Source organism: Bacidia gigantensis, assembly GCF_019456465.1.
Source record: "Bacidia gigantensis strain McMullin 20006 chromosome Unknown contig_134, whole genome shotgun sequence".
Taxonomy (NCBI): Eukaryota; Fungi; Ascomycota; class Lecanoromycetes; order Lecanorales; family Ramalinaceae; genus Bacidia; species Bacidia gigantensis.
Window position 1 is genome coordinate 149,204 of NW_025408593.1, and position 21,203 is coordinate 170,406.

Genomic DNA, 21,203 nt, shown 5'->3' on the forward strand with positions numbered 1-21,203 from the left:
GTGCTTTGCGGCGATTTGGTTGGGTTGGGGTTTTATGCAACGAGAATTGTCATGAGCTAGACCTATCGTGGCGATTTTGGAGGTCTGGCGTTGGAGTAGGTGGTTAAGGCGTGAGACTCGTAGGGCCCGCGGTAAGCAGCCGAGCCCCTGAGAAGATGTTCAGTACATGTGATGCAACAACTGATTGAGGTTGAAATTGAAGTCTGAAGATAGCTATTGGGATGGGGAACATGTCAATACTGAAAGAATTCTAGATGTTAGATTCGTCATCGAAATGCTGTTGATGGAAGTACTGATTCAGAGCTGCATGGCTCTACCACCGATTGGACTGGCCTAACAGGTTGGATGAGTATTCTCGCCTGATGCACGTTACGTGTAGGTGACGCTTGTCTTCATTCAAAGAATCGGTACGTTCGAACCACGGGAGTTCCTCTTCAATTTTAATAAGGAGTCAGTGCTTGATCGTAATATCCGTTGGCGCCGACTTCATGACTCTCAAGCTCCAAAAAGTGATGTGCAGCTTATAGTGTTCATTTGACATTCGGGAAACTCAGTGTAGCGTAAGACTGTCGTGTCTTTGGTCTCTCGTTCTTTGTGTTTGAAGGGTTTTAGGTGTGAACCATGAACGGCGAGAACTCATTATCCGTTGAATTATCGTCAGATGACATTTCTGAAACCTCTGGACAACAACATTCATACTCGGGATGAGCCACTCTGATGCGCTGACCGGTGTCTCGGTACCTAATCCAGCAATCCACGCATATCATTTCCTCTCTGTCGAACGAGTAGGCCGTCCCATCTTGACCCCCATACTCTCCAGAACTTTTCGGGATGTCATTCGCGGAGGCTTGCGTTGACGAGCTATCACGGAAATCGTCCTCGACAGATCCTGATGGTAGTGGCTCACTATTTACGTTGCCCTTCCCTCCACGACTTTCCTCATTGCTTTCAATCCTACCATCTTCACTCTCACTCTCATCCTCATTCTCGATCCAACTTCCTTCCATTTCACACTCTAGCAAAGCCTGGTCATATAAGCCAGACATGATTTTTGTAAGTATGTGCATCCAAAAAGGCTGCACGATAATCACTTTATCTTCCCATCTCATAAGACAGTCTGGGCAGTACATGTAATGTTCTGGACGTGTTGCAGGGTCAACATTGAAATTAAATAGGATTGTCAAAGTTTCCGGCGTCCATCCAGCTTCAGAAAGCGGTTTTCGTTGGATCTCTTCGTTGATGAATGCATACATGTCAATTCCAGTAGAATAAAGGTCATGTCGCCAATTTACAAATGCAGGGGAAGAGTACATTGCTATGGATGTAGGCGTCTCGAGGACTGGACTCGCTTGAGGGTTGAGACCGGAGAGATGAAGGTCTGGAAAGTGCTTGAGTATGATCTCCAAATCGTCATCGGTCTGGGCCGCTCGATAATGGATACCGGAATAACCTCCACTTTCGTCACGAGAGTTAATGGCATCTTTTCTACCGCATTGTAGGAATAGGCGAACTATGTCGTCATCTCTTAAGGACAACACCCAATACAAAATCTGCCAGTACTTTGACTCGAGGAAGTTTTCTCTGACACTAGACCCAGTGTAATGCAATATCCAGGAGAAAAGGGCGCGCTTTGCCGCCATGTCGCCATTAAGGCACGCAGTCTCATCACCAATATCTTCGAGAAAACCCCAGCCTTTGGCAGCTACGTCAGAGAAATCCAAGTCATCAGAAAATATTCGAAGCGTGTCCACCACTTCGGGCAAATTAACCATTGTCATCTCTAGTATGTGGCTCGCAGCATCTAATGGACAACTACATTGAATTGCACTCGTTAGAAACCTAGATTATGCAAAATTCGCTAATTTGGGACGTACTCGTCATAGTAATCACGGGCAGTTGATTCAGCGCCAGCTTCAAGGAGTAGCCTGCAGAGCCCAGGGTTGTGTCTTGCTGCGGCATACTAAAGCTGGATCAACAAAGTTTTGCCAAAACAACTACTCATATGAGTAACATGGGGACGTCGACTCTGGTACTTACGAAAAGAGGAGTCCAGCCCCCGAATCAACATCTCGAATTGAAGCGTCGCCTCTCGACAACAAACTCCGCACACCATCCAAATTCCCTTGTTTGCAGAACTCAAAGACCAGAGCATCGTCTGGTACATGACAGGAAGTACTCAATGTCTGTTTCCAGCCTTGGATAGAGGACTGAAATAAATTGAGTTTAAGGCCGTATTTGAAGCCAAGATTGACCAACCAGCCAGCCGGACGAATGCTGACGGTATTCTCCCATTCGCGCATATCATCTAGTTCTCCTACTTGGATACGACTTTGCTTTGACTTGATATGAATTGTGCCGAAGAGGTACTCGACGACCGCTTCGTGCCGTGCGAGTGTCTCTTTTGCTTGAATCCTTGACTTCGAGGTATGTGCATACTCATTCATCGCCTTGATCGGTAAAACATCAATAGCTTGCCCAATTACTGAGGATCCTGTAATCGTAGCGCGTGGATACACCGGATTGTTTCCAGCGCCATCTTTTTCTGATGCCTCAGCATGAAGAGTCTGGAAATGAGACTTCTCAATTACAGGAGGGATGCAAGCTTGATTCTCGATCTTCATTGAACGCTGTAAATCAATACGGGAGACGCATTCTGTGATCTCTGCTAATGATTGCTGATTCGCGCTGTGCTGGATGCGATTCAAGCGCCTTCGTGTACAGCGTCAAATTAGTGACTTTTTCTTCAAAGTGTCAAGATTTTCGTGTCAAAAGAAACTTCGCCAGGCAAATGATCTAGCCCATATGTAATGTTCATATCTTGAAGCATAACAGAACCCTATGAGACCGAGACTGCCAGACCCCGGGAAGATAGTAGCCTTACCCATAATGTGTTTGCTGAGCTAACAAAAGCGAGACTTTCAGCTTCTCTACCGTATCCTGGAACTTCTGTAACTTCGCGCTCATCCGGACCGTCTTGATAGCAGTCCATTTTCTGGTATGGAGCTTTGATGAAGCAAAGCCCGGATCGATTTCACCAAGGATCCTAAGAAGTGAAGCGACTTTGCCATTGCAAGATTGCAAGACATTGGTCAACAGCTCATCAGGCTGCGTATGTTGAGCATCATCAGCTATACAGCAGAGAATGCTTTGTAGAACCTTGAGATCGGTTGTCGTAGCTTGTATGTGTCTCGGCGCTTCGACGACAGAGTCCCAGAATTCGTAGAGCTTCTTTACGCTTTCGGCGAGTTGCAGTGCAAGAGATACCACGGCAAAGGCACTTGCAACACCTTCCATGCCTTCGAAGGGTTGAACAGCATCTCGCAGCTCCTGCGAGGTTGCAGCCTAGTGACCTTCGGTATGCGACATGTCGTCTCCAAAATATAATCGTCCTACATTTATGAAACGTATCAAAAACATTGGACCGCCCAAATGGTCGATTGTCTAATAATAAACGTGGCGGCGCCAAATTCTAATACATAGTTTCAGGAGCATTTATATTGATATCCGCCTGAGAGCATTTACTACAAGCTGGGTTCAAAATCTGAGTACTGCCAATCAACATGATCACGATCGTACGAACAACTTCACCAACCGGCGACATATACAGACACACACTATAGAACGAGCTTCTAAAAACCTCAAATATCAAATAAGACGTCGTGACATGCATTCGCCAGGCTCATACCAGCCCGCGAATCTCAACTGTCTGATAGCGAAATCCACACATCAAGGCTGTGTAGCCCACGACTACACCGCGTCCTTGCAGAGGCCCAGAAACTAGAAGACGAATAGCTAGCTACACTGTTCCAGGCTAGCGTGTCTACAATACGCTCTCGATAGGAATGAGATGCTCAAAAGAGGGGAGTCGTGGGACCTTACTCGATCAGGCAAGGCTGGCAGCTACTTGTATCAAGAAAGGCTCTAAGAAGCCTTACGCTGCATAATCGGGCGTTTCAGGCTGTGCAACCTGTGACTTCGACGTGCCACATGAGAGACCCAGAAAATTGAAGGCAAGCAGCTGGATACGCTGTTCAAGCCTAGCGCGTCTACGATTCGCCTCGAGGGGCATTCGACGCTTAGAAAAAGGGCGTTGATGGACTTTACCTATTCAGGCAAGGCTAGCTGCTAGTTGCATTGTAAACGCCTTGACGATGCGTACCCTGCAAAAGGGGGCGTTCAGGCTGTGTTTCGGGTACGATGCAGGGGATTACAAGACACCCGAAAATTTGAAGGTTCTAACATGCTTCTCCTCTTTCAGCATAGTGCCTTCTACGAGTTGAAAGGCTCTCCCGCCTCCTCTGGCATCTTGGCACGCCAATGTCCTTGGTATGCCGAGAGGCAATGAATGTCTAATATGGTCCGCAAAGAGAATGCCAGGTCCAAAGTGGACTGATGTTTCCCCACAAGGTGTTTCGCAGCTGAGACTACCCTGGACAATATGCAACTCGCAGCAGGCCCTGTTGCGACTTGTGCTTAAGACTGGTGAGGCGTGGTGGATGTCGAGACCCATTTTGTTGTTGCTAGACGGGGGGGTTTGAGGTTTCTGAATGATACACTTTTCAGGCTGTGTAGCTTCCAACGTTTTTGAGCCTAAAGAAATTGAAGTGAGTGACCCGCTTGACCTTTCAAGGCTAGAAAGGCTGTGATCAGACCCAGGGAATTTTGAATACTAAGAAAAAGGGCGTCAAGCGTTAGCAGACTCTAACTTGTTCGGGCAAGGCTGGCCGGACGTCAGGTATGAGAAAGGCTCGTAAGGACGTGCATACTGGAAAAACGGGCGTTCAGGCTGTGCGTCGGGCATCTACGCATGATGATGGAGTCCTTGAAGTTGAAGATCTCACAGAAGCTTTGCTTGTTTGAGCCTGGTCCTTTCGATATGTGTCAAACCAGATGTGTTGCCTCTAAGCAAGTTCCCATTCGTGAATCTTGACGCATTTTCTCAAGTTATGACACGCACGACCACTAAATCTCCCTCAGACTACCCAGCATCAACCTTAGTCCTCCGCATTCCCGCCCGGAAAAGTCGCATCGTTCATTTTCATTTGAGCAGGAATCCTCTTGCTCTCCACCCGGAGCAGACTAGAAAGATGACCAGGACTATGCGACCTTACCAGTCTAGGTAATTTAGACTACTAGTGTCGGACCAGAAGGTTTAAAGGGATCATTAAAGGCTCGTCCGAAAGTACCATTTGTGGCGGTGCGCGGCGTTGCCTCATTATACCTCAAGACTTCAAGACTTCAAGACTTAGAACCTGGTCTAAGAATTAGACGGTCCCCTTTCCTTTCACAGTCAATTTTGGAGGATCGGCTTTGGAAGTCCCTCAGAGTGGTTGAGCACGGATGTCGCTATACAGAAGATCAACGTTCCACGTAAGATCACTGGAAGAGCATTAAGGACTATACCGCCAAGAGCCAAAACGCGAAGAGGAAGAACATTTCCTGACGATAACCTACAAGGCGCTTAACCAAAAGAGCTCCTGACGGGTAAACCTGATTCCCCTATCCGGAAAGGTCTCATATCAAGGAGCACCTTGTCTACAATGCGAATCGCGCTGTAAAACGTGAAGCTTCAAGCTGCGAGCCATGGGATAATTGAAGCGGATGCCCTGTTGGGCTGTGCAAAATCTCCGGACCCTGCGTCTTGGAGAAAGGAGGAAAATTGAGGACAATGAGGCGCGTAGCCTGTTCGAGTCATTCGATAGTACTCTATTTTGTTTAAGCGCCTGCATCTTGCAATCCAGCCGCAAAATTGAGCGTTATGGCGGATACGAGTATCAACAGTAGCTTCTTCGTTGGAGCGGAAATCGTACTGGGCTGTGCTCGCAGACATAGAATTGCCACTGTAAAGACCTCGAAAATTTGAGGTCAACAAAGAGCTTTACCTATTCAAGATTTTCGTAAAGAAGTTATTCTGCTCGAGCACCTGCATGTTGCAATTCAACCACAGAATTGTGCGTTATGACGGATGCAAGTATTAGCAGTAGCTTCTTCGTTGGAGCGGAAATCGTACTGGGCTGTGTAAACTTTGGTGGTTCTGACGCTTCTTAAGGACCTTGAAAATTAAGAGCAACAAAGAACCTTACCACATCAGGACTTCCAAGACCCGTACACCCTGTCCTTATTCTCGTGCTCTGCATACCAGCAGCAAAATTGGGCGTCAAAATGCGCTCAGGCCAGCTTTTGCGACTGGACAAAAGTCCGCTTCAGGCTGTGTATTTTCCTAAAAGTTCATACATGGATTTGACTCGAAAATTGAAGAGCTTCGAAGACCTTTCCGCTCCTGGCAATTGTCGCTGCAAGTTCCTATGCGGGCTCACTCACCGAACCATGCATATGCAAGGTTGTGGCAACCGCTAAGGACATCCAGCCTTTGGCGAGGCCGGGCACACAGACCTTTGTTGAGTCCGTGCGGATGTCTGCTGGTGCAAGAGTCCACACAACCCACAGCATTCTCGTCTGAATTGCCTCGAATGAGTGCTCATCAAGCCGCCTTCAATGGCGTTACTTGATGACTGAGTTAGAGCGAGGCGACGGTTGCGAAGAGCGTTAGTCTTGAGAGTAACCTAGACTTCAGGTCTCCAAGTAGCGGAATTAAAGCAATGAGAGGAGTAACCTAAGCCAGAGAGCCATCGGAAGCTACATCTCGCATGACGACGCACGGACGCATCTTTGGTTCACATACATGCAGCTCGATTCATCTGCTGCCAGAAATGGTGCCTTCCATTGGAGCGTTAAGCGAATCAGGCTGTGTAGCGCCTCTCGCACCCATCCAGACCCCAGGCTGAAATTTGAAAGCTTTCAGTTGACTATTCTTGAAAGGGCAACGTTGGGCTTGAGCGTCTGTAGGGGTTGAAAGCCTCGTCGCTTCTGACAATTTTGGCTATTAACGCTTGCCCAGGAACACCCCTTAGTGTTGCCATTACCCATTCCGCAGGACTCGGCGCGCTGTAGCGCTTTTCGAATTACTGGTGAGCGTATTGGACGAGGCTGTGAAAATACCACCAGGTAACGTTTCATATAAATGCGTGAGATTTTGAAGACTGTTGAGGTCTAGCCATACTCATCCAAGCTTACCTGCGACACATTGCTTCAACTGGATAGTGTCTGTCAAGCTGTCTGTAGTCCGAGTTCAGACCGTAAGCTTGTCCGAATGAGAGTGGAGATCAGACTATGGAGGCGCGGCGTTGCGGTTTGCGAAGTAAAGGCCTTCAAATCATGTGGCAGTAGCCATCTACACCTTCTAAAACCACATCGAGTTCAACGCAACATTTATGGTGCATGAATAATGAGAGGACAATTACTTCTGAGCGACCAAATGAAAGCCGGACCGGGCGTAAGCAGGGTCGGCGGAGTTATGTAAAGGACATTTAGTAGATCCGGTTGAATTAGGCTGTGCAGCCTTACGCTCAAAGATGGACTGAAAATTGAAGGTCACAAGCCTCCTATGCCTATTTCGGCAACGTCAGGCTTAGAAATCGGAAGATTTTGAACCTGTTGGCTTTCAATGGACAAACTAAATACTCACAAGTGCACTCTACCCCACACAAAACGGGCACTATGCAGTGCCTAAGGTTCGTTCAAGATTATTGGAGGAGAGCATCCGATCAGGCTGTGTAATGATGCTTAGGGCAGCTGTAGGAGAAGCTAGGAAGTTTAGAGAGGACGAAGCCACTAGTCCAGGTGAGTTTAGCCCAGGGCGTCAAGCCAAGAAGGTCTCTGCAACTCAGCACACTCTGATTGGGAAAGCTTTCCGTTCGGGCTGTGTAGCCTTACGGAAATGGATCTAGAAATCGACAAGATCCTGGCCAACTAAACCTATTTCGTCCTCACTAGGCTGACCTCCTTGCCCCCCACGAAATCATCAGAATACATGTATAACCGAGATATACTTCTGCCAGGCACCAAGATTCTGTGCCCGTCGTTTCTTTGACCGGATCTGACTTGTTCATCATTCGGATGGACTTTGAAGTGGGACCAATTGGTCGATGAATTATGACCCTGTTCACTCATTGGAGCGCAAGAATCAGGCTGTGTAAAATTCTGCGGGAAGATGACCGGAAATTTGAGGAACTTGAGATAGCTATACAACTTTCGCCCTGGTCAGGTCGTCTCCCATTACTACACAGATATCAGTGGGAATGCATACATAAACGAGACATATTCCTGCAAGGCACCGATTCGCTTTGCTCTGTGATTGAGCGTCGAGGATCAGGCTGTGCAAAGCATCGAACCAGCTACACCGCACCAAGGGGATCCAGAATCTGAGGAATCTGAGCCGACTATGCCATTTTCGTTAACGTCAGGTCGCTGCCATTTCAATTTCCGCACAGATATCAACGAGATTCCACGCATAGATAATGCATACTTCGGCAACCCATTGGAACTCGGTGCACCATGATTAGAGTACAGACGGCCAAGCTGTGCACCATGACCGACACCGAGCTATCAAGAACGAGGACCAAAAATTTGAGGAACTCAAGCTGACTATGCCATTTTCATCCTAATCAGGGTCATTTCCATTACCGTACAGATGTCAACGAGAACACGCACCTAGACGATGCATACTGCCGCAAGCCATCGGGGTCTTGCGCGTTCTCACTGGAAGGAATCGCAGTGGTAGGCTGTGCAAGACAACACCTAGCACTCTCAAAAATTGGGACCAAAATTTAAGGTCGTTGAGTGCACTATGCCATAGTCGTCCACATCAGCCCCCACGGATACTCATCGGCAAGTAGGGATTAGCCGAGACACTTCTGCAAGGCACCCGAGATTTTGTGCCTTCTCACTGGAGGAAGCGCGACGGTCGGGCTGTGTACGTATACAGAACGCGAAACTGGTCGACAGGATCGAAATTGGAGGAGCTTGAGTGGACCATGCCATGTTCGGTCATATCTTATTTCGCGCAATGAAGAAAGAGACAGCCGGGTACACTCAAAGTGCGCTCATGCGAACCCTGTATGCATGTCTCAGGACCCAAGCTTTCATAAGAATGGTATTCCCCGTGCCTGCGTGTCTTTAGACACGCAATTCAGCACACTTTGCGGGTAACAGCTGCGTGATTTGCAAGACAATAGAAGACTATTGATTGGTCGGAAATATAACGTCAGGCTGTGTATGTGCTGTTTAGTGTGGGGCATTTGGAGGCTGAAAATTTGAAGAGTCTATGCACGCTTTCCCTGATCCGTCAGATCCTGTCGAGAGGATGTGTCCTTGGCAACAATTCTGTGCTTTCGAATCGAATGCGGTTTTGTTCATGCCATGAAAGAAGGATTAAGTTTCTTCATCATCATTGACCAGCATGTTGATTGCCTTTCGAGTGTTGAGAAGGAAGTAGGCGGGTGTGATGAGTCTCTAGATATATTCAGGCTGTGCAAAGAAGAACGAATGAGGACGCGTCTTCGTTATGAGAATCGACTGAAAATGGAGGGTAGAGACCCGCCTTTCCTAAATTGTAAAAGTCAACCAGCGGCTCGACATTCATGCATATCAGTTCGTGCTGGGGCAGTAGTACCAGGCAGCCGTTAACACAACTGCGACCTGAGAAAGCCCGACACGCTAAGTCAATACTTCTGGAGCAGGATGTGAAAAGCATGAGTGCGCTAAGGTGGTTTGAAAATAGGCTGTAGGAAGCGATTCCAGTTCAGGTATTGCCAATTGTCGTGAAGGCTTAGCGTGAGCGCCCCGTTTCTTTTATGAGGACCTGCAGCTACTAAGCGAGCGGACCTCGTTTGCTGTGAGAAGTTTCTCCACTGGGCTGTGCAGAGATCGCCCCCAAAAACGTACCCAAGAATTTAATGGGGTGTGTATGGGCGGACCAGAGACAATCCGACCAGATATTGTATGATATTACGACGCTTAACCATTTCCGATGTAAGTGGGCCTCGGATCGCTCCCTAGACTGCTCACGATCTCATCGCACATGCGTTTTGGCGAACAGGACTTACCACTGTAGCCTAAGCTCAATGATTCCCTTAATACCAAGCAGACCTGTGCTTCTTAGCGCGAACGCCCCGTTTCTATGTGTGACCTGCAGCTAGCAAGCGAGCGAATGAAACCCTGTTTGCGGCCGGAGATCTACAAGGCTGTGAAAGAGCGAATCCTTTAAAGTGCGCTGAGAATTTGAACAGAACCACAGGACTAAACTCTTTATAGTAAGCTCGATGGTGTAAGGGATGTGAGAGCTAGTGTGCGATTTCCTAAAGCCTACCTAGTCTCTCATTGGCCCATGCTTGCTGACCTGTCTTCCAATTGATTGTAGGTCTTGGCGAAGGCTGAGTAGGTACCGTTTGCGTCTCGAAAAAAGAGGTCGAGAAGTTGGAAGAGTCCAATGCATTGACTGTTCTTAGTCTAGGTAGAGTAGTTGACTTTCTGTGTTTTGAACCCTCGGTCACAGCCTGCAGCAGCAGGCATGGGTCTGACCTTCCTGTGAGCCACTATAGTGAATGCCAGTTTTTGATGTGATGCGCCTGCGCCGCTGCTTCTTCTTCGTCTTCTTCTTCTCCCTCGCTCGAAGAGTCTCTGATGATACAGAAATTTCAGAGTTTTGCCAGAGTACAGTGGTTCGCTGAGACCACTGGACCAGGTAGTCTCGGTATGCAAGAGGTCGAAGACTACCCCCTTGGAATAGATTTACACGCGGAAAACAGGGAATTCAGGCTGCGCAATCCTGATTCCGCCTTAAGCTATTGAATAGGGAAAATTGAAGTGCTTGCCCAGGCTAGTCTCGTAAAGCGATAGTCGCGAATCCTCGGTCTAGACACGCAGTTGTTCGCGGTTCAGGCTCCAATAGAAAAGCATGACCTCGGCCCTCCTCTTAGTGAGACACTACTTTCTAATCTCGTAATGTAATGCAGGTACAAGAGGCCAGCCTCGCAGATTTCTCTAAAATTCAGGCTGTGAAATTATCTTAGCTGCTTTGGAATGGAATTGTGTTCGGAGAGACCCAAAATTTGAGAAGCCTTGGAGACTTTACCGTTTTCAGGCGGAATTTCGTAGCTGCCCGTATGCGCCTTTCAAATGATTTGACGTGACATGGCGTACTCCTTTGGCTTCTCCCGCGTCGAAAAGTCCATAGGCTTTGGGCTACATCCACGGCCTCATGCATGGGTCCTTGGATGGGAGTGTACTAGCCGTACGGTCGTCCGTTCTTGCGTCTTCGATTTATCTTGCCCTGCTCACTGTCGTCCAAGGCCAGCTAGGATGCTATTGCGGAGAAGCACTGGAACGAGGCCTCTGAGCAAGTCAAGAAAGCTTCATTCTCGGATCTATGCTTGGATGGTGTGCACCAGCTTCTCCGTATCGAGAAGGCTGAAGTTCATTGAGACAGAAGACACTCAGGCTTTTGAGGGGGTGTGCTTGACCGGAATATTGATAAGCTTCAGAGGACTCCACTGCATCAAGCCATGGCATCAAAGCTACCTGATGAGTGGTTCCATGCTGAGAGCTTCGCGCCACATCATGGTGTGGAGGTTTGTGCGCTTATGTCAAGGTTTGGACGAATAGAATAGATGCTCCACTGGGCTTAGCATTCTTCAATGATCTGCGCAAATAAAGCACTGAAAATTGGAGAGTCCTTTTCTACCTTACCCTTTTAAGCCAAGTCTCTTGAAATTCGCTATCATGAAAAGGTCCACCCGGACGCAGGACTCTCTGCAGATCCCTCTTAGCTGATGGAGGCCTCGCAATATCAGTAAAGGCTCCACTAGGCTGTGCAGTTTTATACCGCAGATCCTCAATTCAAGAGCGAAAATTAAAGAATACTTCAATCTTTGCACCAAAATAGGCTTGGTGTCGTCGATCAAACTCACCCGTAAGCTTCTGCTCAAGCTCCTCTGAGACCATCAGGATGAGGTCGCAAGGGTGGCAATGATCTTAGTCGGAGGCTTTAGGTCCAATGACAGCTGTCGGACGAAGGCCCGAGCCCGGCCGTTCGAATCTGACAGCAAAATTGGGCGCAGGCTAAAGTGAGGTATGTGACGAAAGCGTCCAAGTGTAAAATATCTCCCAAAGAGGGCGCGCGCCAAGAAAGTCGGTCTTCGGAACATATCAGCTTGCACAGCCAGCACGACTGCAGGACAAAAATTGAACACGTTTGAAGCACTAGGCCTATCCGGTATTAGAAGGCCCGGGTGGTGTTATCGTGCATGTAAGCGAAACCACTGACCTCTCTGGCTGCAGGAATATCGTTAGCGCCTTTGGTATTGCTAGAAAACGGGGCGCTGTTCAGGCTGTGTCCGTGATGCGGCCAAAAAGCTCAAATTTTTGAAAGCCGTTGGAGGACTAACTGAATGTAGAAGGCCAAGTCAAGAGCCCCATTTCCCTGATTGTTGTCTAGATTTGAGGCGGTCTCCACAATGTAAAGTAACGATTCCAGCAAACAAACCTCCGTCTGTGTCGAGACAGGAGGCAAAAATGGCCTATTGGCTTGCTGCGGTACAAATAATTCGATGCGTTGTAAGCTTGAAGATTGATAATCAGTATTGAGCAAGCTGATGCCTTCACGGTAGACATGATAGGAAGTAGGTGTAGTCTTGAGCATCCAACGTCGACGAGCCAGCCCCAATATTCATCTTGGTCAACTACCTGATTGTTGGCGTTTGGTCCGAGGGGCGGGTTGGACAAATGAGATCCTATGATGAGCGCACTCAGCTTCATTCTTGCGGTATAGAGACGATCGGTATACCTTTAGCATCTGCGCTCGCCTTTTGACTTGCTCCGGTTTGCCCGCTCCAAATCCACTTTTGGCGAGCTGCAGCTTCCGTAGTTGACCATTCTGAACGTTCTGTTTCATGTTAGCTGGCTTCGAAGAAGAATACATATAGCGGAGTGCTAGACTTACTATCTCAACAGTCTCGTTCACAATGTACCGAACGACGTGGACGACTCTCGTTTGTCCAAGCCGAACGACTCGGCCAATTGCTTGACTCTCGACCGAGGGATTCCATTGAGGTTCAAGAATGTGGATTCGATTGGCCACAGAGAGATTATTGAGCCTTGAGTGGTTTCGACTCAGCTCGCATCGACACCAGTGACTGCCAAGAAAACTTACCCAATCGCTCCTGTTCCCAGAGTCATAAGTAACACCATACCTTGCCCTGCTCCTTGAAATTCATGTAAGACACGTTTCCTCTGGCTGAATGGCAAAGCGCCGTCCACACGAAGATGAGGGATATGTTTCATTGTGAGCATGATGCCGATTATATCAAGGGATTTTTTCCAGAATGAGAACACAATACTGTGGGCATTAGTTTTGTTACTAAATACATTGGCGGTCTCCTACCTTTTACTCTCATTCATATGATGCTCAATGTCTACACACAAGGCCTGCAGCTTTGGTGGGAAACCTCCTGCATTATCAGGCTCATAGCTTGGTTGTACTTTCGTAGTTGCGATTCGCAGAGCATGCTGTACGCCACAAACGGGGCAGACCCGGTCCTTAGTCAATTGCTCCGCGTACCGTTCAAAGCAGTCACCACATAGTGCATGGCCACAGACCGTCACAGTACCAGAGCTGCTGTCCTCAATGTGGCCAAAAGAGCTGACATCACATGAGCAAAGATGGCAGGCTTCCCCACCTTGTTGCTGGAGAATGCTTCCAAGTTCATCTGGTTCCGACAATATGCCGGCGCTTCCATCCCCGAGGTAGTCACCATTGTTGCAGTAGATTCGCATGCGGAGTAAAGCTTCCAGTACCGTCTGGTGAGCCTGCTTTGACTTGTGACCACTGACAGCCATGTCAAGCGCGTCCCTCCAGGCATGGCCTAATTGTTCGTACGCTATTCGATCTTCCCAAGAGAATTGAATTTTATGAATTAGATCCTCGGATCGGGATACAGGCAAAAGTGCTTTATTACGCCGGAGGCAGACTGCACCGAGCAGTAGTCGTAAGCTTTCAAAGTCTGGCTGACGGCAGCTTTTAGTGATGTTAGTTTGGCGAGTAATGTGTCGCCTGAATTGCGCCGCTTCGCTAAGCATTGGAACCCTCAAGAATGTGACGAGAGAGCCAAGGTCCTCTAGGGAGTTCTGTATTGGTGTGCCACTCAAGCACCAACGGATCTGGCCGCTAAGAGCAGTCACAGCGCGGAATTGATTCGTCGATGCGTTCCGTATCATGTGTGCTGGCACTTGTCAGCGAGGGTGGTAAATGATGAGGTCGTCTAGCAACTCACCTTCATCAAGAACGATTCTATACCATTTGATTTGATGCAGGAGGCTCTTCTTACGCTTGAACTCCGCGGCAACGGTCCCATAAGTCGTTAACACGATGTCGTTACTCAAGAGTCCAACGAGGTCGACATTCCGACTGTGACCATGGTATTTGTGATAATTTAAAGTATAGCGAATAGTGTGCCTTGAAAGTCATCAGTATTATACAGAAGGAATGAGTTCCAATGGTCTGACTTATGAATTTCTTCGGTCCAACTTTCTATGAGCACTGCACCGCGTCACTATATAAATTACTGCAGGAGAGTAGTACCAGTCATTGCTTACAAGTAGACGGTACAACGAGCAGCGTCGACTTTGCGGCGATCACTGGATCGCTACTGGCACCGGGTGGGGAAGTTAGCGATTTGGCATAATTAAATGCCTGGATCTGTGAGCCTGCAATGGCTGAGAGCATCATCAACGTTTTCCCAAGCCCCATGTCATCAGCAAGGATGCCACCACACGTGTCCTGCGGCTCTCGGCTTTTCGCGCCGGTGATGACGTGCTGGTACCTAAGGGGAAAGAATCCCATTAGAACTTCACGTCGGAGAAGTCGCAAGCAGCTTGTACTTACGTTGGATCAATATCGCTTCCATCCTGTTGCTCCCATAAAGTGTGAGATGAAGGAGATTTAAGAGCTTCCCTTTGCACGAGAAATGCGAGTCCCTCCCTTTGGTGCCTTCCTGCTGTTAGCTAGAATGCTGCTGCGCTAATAAACCATACTAACGGAAGAAGATCAGTCGCAATACGACCATCAACTTTGGCTTGTTCAAGGTAATCGTGTCGAGCAAAACGATCCAACAATACTTCATAGTCAAGACCAACAGTTTCCTGTGCGCTTTGCGATCTTTCGTCTTGGGCAGGGGAGACCGCGAGAACATCGTTCACCCTGAAGTCCGTTCGATTGCCTTGGTGATGTGCTGGCAATTTCAAGCACTGTGGGTTCTCGTACGCTATGTCTTCGGCTAGATAATCAGGATCTTGTAGGAACAGGCCACTAAGAGAGAGAGAGCTAGCCACATCAGAGGAGACTTCATGATATCCATAGATGTTTATGTCAATATCGGTAACTGCTCCACGTTGAATAGCGTCCGCCTGGGTCGGTTTCGTCAGGTCCCGCACCATCAATAGCCCTTCCAGCATCAGCGATCGCGACTTCTGCATATCTCTCAACTGGTCGAATGATTGCGTGTTCAACGTAGCGACCTCCGTACCGTCCGAGTAAAGCAAACAGCGTGAGTCCTCGAACGAAAGCGCCAAGACCACAAACTCGACGCCGTTTTTCGAGCAGCACCTGCCAGATAATTGTGATGTGTGTAGGGTGGAATCTTTGTGCCTACGGATTTTAATGCCACACAGCTACTCATGTAAGCTGAGAGACGGCATGATTTACTTGCTTCACGACTGACCATGCCAAAGCAAATGCGCGTTCTCTGGGCGGATGGTTCATCTCTCTGTGACGCGTCCAATACAAGGGGTATATCTTCACTTCTAGCTGACATACCAGCTTCTAGCCACATGTCTTCGGAATTAGGCATCCCCGTTGGTACCCATTGAGTTTCACGACTCGCCTGCAAGATTTCCCGATCCTCCAAGTTCATGGGAGAAGAGTCGGTCAATATAGAATTTGCTTCCGCTGCTGACCATTCGAAATTTGGAATATCGTCCTGGGGAGCCGCACAGAAACGCCTTTTAGGCATTTGCGATGCGTTGTAGTCATGTTGATGTTCATGGTGATTTACATCTGGGCCTCTTTTGCGGGAGTGAACAGGATGCAAAAATTGCATAGACATCGCCATTGAGAGCGATATGACTATGTAAAACCCTTTTCCAAGAAGTGCATCATAATCCCAATCTCAACCCTCGGAAGCTGGTGGTCTATGGGGTTGCGCGGTACGTACTTGTCATGCGAAGTGCCCAAAGATCCGCCTAATTCTCACAGCCACAGTGGACTGCAGGCCGCGGACGACGCTTATGCAGGGTGAGAAAAGCGTCGCCCCCAACTGCGGGGCACTACCAAACAAGGCGACAGGCAAAGAATCGGCGCTTCCAAGAACTCGCACACGGCCTTCTCAAATTGTCAATTGAGGGCAGCTTCCTCATATAAGACCTCTGACTTGGTGGCTGTGATTGATGTCGGATTAGAGACCAAGCGCCGATTTCTAGTGCCTCAGCGTCGCTATCAACCTTAGACGTCGCTCTATCAACCTGCGTTCACTCAAGAGTAGCTCGGTTTGAAGTGAAACAAGCCTGGAATCAAGTCTTGGTTCACCTATTGTTGACACCCGTAGTTTTCACTCTTCCTATTCTACGCGGTTTGCGGCACATGATACCATATGGCTGACGATCAACTTCGTAACTCGTCGAGCTTTTCGACTGCTATCGAACACTTCAAGATCAAGTCCGGCTTGACGTCACGAGAGCTAGTTGATATACAGGTAACATCGCTCCCAAACCTTCAGGATGCCCTTGGATCGATACAACAGAAGCAACTTGCCTCCAAAACCCAAAGACATCTCCGTCGGCTTCAGCCATTTTTGGATTCGATGGAGCAGTACAGTCAAGTGATCAATGTGTTTGCCAATACTTCGGATATCGTCGCTTTCATCTGGGTATGCTCCTCCAACCGCACCCCAGGATGACGCTTACTAATTGCCAACAGGGTCCAGTAAAGTTTCTCTTGCTCGTAAGATATCTGATGACGCTTTGTGTTCGTCTCGGAACATTCACTTATCCGAAAAGGTTGCGTCCAACTTCTCCGAAGCTTTCAATACCATGCTTGAAGGCTATTCCTCCATCGGCGAAAGCTTTCCTCAATTTGCTCAGTATGAGGCTTTGTTTGGAAACAATTCATACATGCAGTCTGCGCTGTCTGCCATTTTTGAAGACATACTTGACTTTCATCTTGAGGCGGTAAAGCTCTTCAAGCAGCGAAGTATTTACATCTCATCGATAGCCTTGGCAGTGAAAGCTAATTCTGGCTCAGCGTGGAAGTCGTTGTGGCATGCCACAGGACGAGGGCTCACTGGTAGGATTCAATCTTTGGCGAAGACTCTGACGCGCCACAAAGCCATTGTAGAGACGCAAGCTTCTCTAGAAGAGTATCAGCAATGTCAAGAGTTTAGAAGAGAGATGCGGTCAAATCTAGAGAAAACACAAGAATTAGAGGATACCCGTCAAAGAACGCGTGTCGAGCAATGGCTGGGTCCAATTGACATTGGTGTTAGGCATGAGAATGCGGCCAAAGAACGATTCCAAGACACGGGCAGATGGCTGCTTCAGAACCATCGTTTCCAGAGCTGGAAGAGCCATGATCAATGTATCGATCCACTTTTATGGCTTCATGGTATGCCTGGTGCTGGTAAAGAAGACACCTTGCCATTCATTGTTGGGAAATTGCTAATTGAACGTAGGAAAGACTGTGCTTGCGTCCCTGATTGTTGATGAATTGCGCAAATCGGCCGACACCACGACCCTCTGCTTCTATTGCAAAAATAGTGATTCCCAACGCCATGGGGTTTTAACGATTGCCAAATCTTTGATGTCTCAGATACTGACGCAACAGAGTTCTGTTCTCCATTATCTTTACGAGGAGGCATCTAATAGCAGTGAAGCTGTTCTTTCGACAACTTCAAAAGCCAAGGAATTGCTTGAAGTAGCTCTCAAGAGTTGTCAAAGCGCTTACATTGTTCTTGATGGGCTTGACGAGTATTCTCGAGAAGATCGCAAGGAGCTATCATCGTGGTTCCAGAGTGTGATATCGAATCTTTTGAAAGCTGATTTCGGTTCAATCCGATGCCTGTTTATTAGCCAGGAGGATGGATTTGCTCGGAAAGACCTGTCTATGCTCTCACAAATCAAAATTACGCCGGCTGATAACAAAGCTGATATCGAGGCATTCTGTGCGGATTGGCACGCGCAAATTGAGAAAAAGTTTGGACCTCTGCGTGAAGAAACACATAATGTCCGCAGGATTGTCAGTGCGAGAGCTCAAGGTACGGGGTTGGTAGTTTTCCCTTAACTACATCATGGCTTAGCGTGCAATAGGAATGTTCCTTTACGCCAAACTCGTGACTTGGAATCTCCGCGAGCAGACGACACGTGCGGATTTCGAGGAGGAAATTGGTCCTGATAGGGTGCCAGAGGGTTTGGACGCGGCGTAAGTTCGAACATTACCAATGAGGTTACGGTGTCTCAATGACGATGTAGTTATGACAGGATAATGGAGCGGCTTCTGAGTCCTAAGATTCGACCACAAAAAAGATGCGACAGTATTCGAAAGCTTCTTGGTTGGCTTGCTTGCGCAAAGCGTCCAATGAAATGGTACGAGATTCAGGGCGCGGTAGCCTTGGACCTTGAAGTTGGTTCAGTCCAGTCCAAGAAGAAATTTGTTGAGGATTGTAAAGATCTCTGCGCGTCACTTGTCGAAATAAGCACGGACCAAACAGTGAATCTAGTCCATGGAACGACGAAAGGGCAAGGCATCTGGCTCCCATTCTTCGAGGTCGACCGCTGATGTCGTGCAGGTATCTTGTGCGAAACAGCCACATAATCATTTCCGATGTAGAATTCGATCTAGCGATTCGATGCTGCGTGTACTTGAGCATGCCAGAATTCTGGACTAGCAATTGTGACAGCAACATTGCGGAAGCAATCGTGAAAGGAACCTATGCGTTTACCGACTATGCGATCTGTTTTTGGGTCCTTCACCTTGAAGCGGCACTGTCCGACTTTGACGAAGAGAAAACAGATCGACTGTTGGAGGTGGCCGAGTGCATTGGCGCCTTCCTCGATGTGCACTATCAAAGTTCGGACAAGACGTATGTGATCTCGGACACGCTCAGCGAGCATATGAAGTTGTTGCGCGACCAGCCATTCTACGGCACAATCTGCCAAGCTATAGCAGTAGCCAAGAGTTGGCTACGTCCAAGTGCCAAAGAGCCATCAAATAACGACGTCCTCCGTTTACCTGGCTCTCTGACTCAGATTCGTGCTGTCCACCAACAGCTGATTTCGTCCTCCTCGACACCAACAGACAACAAAGAACAGATTTACCAACACAATGGACCCAAATCCTTCAAGTGTCCACGCATGAATTGCCAATTTTTTCACCAAGGGTTCTTGACCTATGAACAACGTGAGCAGCATATCAGCAAGCATGAGCGATCATTTATTTGTGTTAGAGAAGGATGCTTTTACAAAATCATTGGCTTCACGACAGCCAAAGACTTAGAGAAGCATGTCTCTGAGTACCATGGTGTCCCAGTCCAAGAAAGAGAAGTAAAGTTTCCGGAAGATGCTCCCCCTAAAGTTGTTAAGCCAACAGAGCCGCAAAGTCGAAGAGTGCACCAAAGATTACCAAGGAAGCGACCAACAAGTTTCGATTGCCATCTCTGCTCGAATAAATATACTCGAGCGTATAACTTGAAATCGCATTTGCGGACTCACACAAACGAGCGCCCATTCGTTTGCAGGATGTGTCAAAAGGGTTTCGCACGAGATCATGATTGTAAACGACACGAAGAGTTACATTCAGACGAGAAGAGATTTGCCTGCAAGGGCCAGCTGTCGACGGGTATCCCCTGGGGTTGTGGCAAAAGATTCGGTCGTGCAGATGCGCTGAGTATTCACTTCAAGTCAGAAGCTGGCCGACAATGCATCAAACCCTTGGTAGACGAGGGAGCGGCCGGACGAGAGAAGATATCCTCTGCCAATGATTCAAGCGCAATCATCGAGCGCGCAGTTCTCTGGTATCAGGCAGGGGCAGACGGAAATCTGCCCACACCTTGGAATGGCAGAGATCAGGCCGTTACTTCTAGCGATCAGCCGACGAATGTAGAGGGTTCCAACCGGAGAGACATGATGACAAATGAACACCAGCATGCTGAGCCTGTGGACTGGTCTCACATTCCGCTTGGAACCAGTCTGTCACGCCCTGAAGCCGTTGAAGGGTTTAACCTATGGGTTTATGGTGACTCAATAGGAAGTGATCGGAGTAAGCCCCTGGGGGAGAGCTGAACCTCTTCAGTGATTCATCGCTAAAGAAAACCAAAAGAACGACTTCCATTCGCCGACAAGTGTAGTCGACAATGATTCTGCGTGCATAAAGGAGACAGAATCCTCGGCCACGTTGTTAGATTAGAGCCGTAAAATACAATCACGTGAAATAAATTACGCAGCGCGTTACTACACGTCTCATGCCCCATCTACAAGTACATATAACTCAAATCCATTCTCCCGCCCTCCTTTCTCTCAAGTTCTCTCTACCTCCCTTCGTCGCCAATGACGCCTCACTCTCCTCACCCTCTCCACCCACCAAAAGCCTCCAAAAGAGTCGAAACCTTCAACGCCCTCCCCCTAGAATCCTACCAAACGCATCTTTGCCCATCCCTTCCTCTCAAAAATATCCACCTGCCTCACCCTTCTCTCTACCCAACCACTACCTCAACCACCTCCATTCCCAGCACAACCTCCCCTCTCACCTCGAACCTCACGACATCCTTCTTCTCCGCCAAAACCCTTTCCCCCGCAACGCTCGACCAATGCCTCTCCCTCATCTCACAAACCAGCCGCGCCGACTACGAGAGCTCGAGTTTCGGCTGGTCAGCGGCGAAGAAAAGGCGGGAGATGTTGTTGCCTGATCTACGCTACATTATCGTCCATCGACCCTTATGTCTCACGGAGGTCGAGCAGCCTCAAGGGGGAGCAAAAACAGACGCAACAGCAGAAGCGCAAATTGAAGGTTTCATCTCCTTCATGCTCACGTACGAAGACGGGAAGGAGGTGATCTACTGCTATGAGATCCATCTTGTGGGAAGTCTGCGAGGGCAGGGGCTGGGCGGGCAAATGATGCAGGTGGTGGAGGAGGTGGGTAGGAGAGCAGGGATGGAGAAGGTGATGTTGACAGTGCTGAAGAGCAATGAGGGGGCGAGGAAGTTTTATGAGAGGTTGGGGTTTGGGGTGGATGATTATTCGCCGCGTCCGAGGAGGCTGAGGGG

The 21,203-nt window shown here is 48.4% G+C and overlaps 3 protein-coding genes across 3 annotated transcripts; 1 reads left to right on the forward strand and 2 right to left on the reverse strand.

Annotated features, from left to right (window-relative positions):
- Positions 1-250: 250 nt before the first annotated feature.
- On the reverse strand, positions 251-3,294 carry KY384_001785 (uncharacterized protein; the record flags this gene model as incomplete). The annotated part of the gene is made up of 5 exons (XM_044810312.1): positions 251-311; positions 700-1,791; positions 1,875-1,925; positions 2,038-2,709; positions 2,882-3,294. The coding sequence occupies 5 exons, from the start codon at positions 3,292-3,294 to the stop codon at positions 251-253; spliced, it is 2,289 nt and encodes a 762-aa protein (XP_044672286.1).
- Positions 3,295-13,044: 9,750 nt separating this feature from the next.
- On the reverse strand, positions 13,045-15,905 carry KY384_001786 (uncharacterized protein; the record flags this gene model as incomplete). Its single annotated transcript, XM_044810313.1, has 7 exons — positions 13,045-13,234; positions 13,280-14,117; positions 14,169-14,350; positions 14,499-14,717; positions 14,780-14,871; positions 14,929-15,499; positions 15,667-15,905. The coding sequence occupies 7 exons, from the start codon at positions 15,903-15,905 to the stop codon at positions 13,045-13,047; spliced, it is 2,331 nt and encodes a 776-aa protein (XP_044672287.1).
- A 636-nt stretch (positions 15,906-16,541) lies between these two features.
- Positions 16,542-20,223, forward strand: KY384_001787 (uncharacterized protein; the record flags this gene model as incomplete). Its single annotated transcript, XM_044810314.1, has 6 exons — positions 16,542-16,817; positions 16,948-17,566; positions 17,619-18,200; positions 18,253-18,364; positions 18,415-18,528; positions 18,732-20,223. 6 exons carry the CDS (start codon positions 16,542-16,544, stop codon positions 20,221-20,223), a joined length of 3,195 nt encoding a protein of 1,064 aa, XP_044672288.1.
- Between the last annotated feature and the right edge of the window lie 980 nt (positions 20,224-21,203).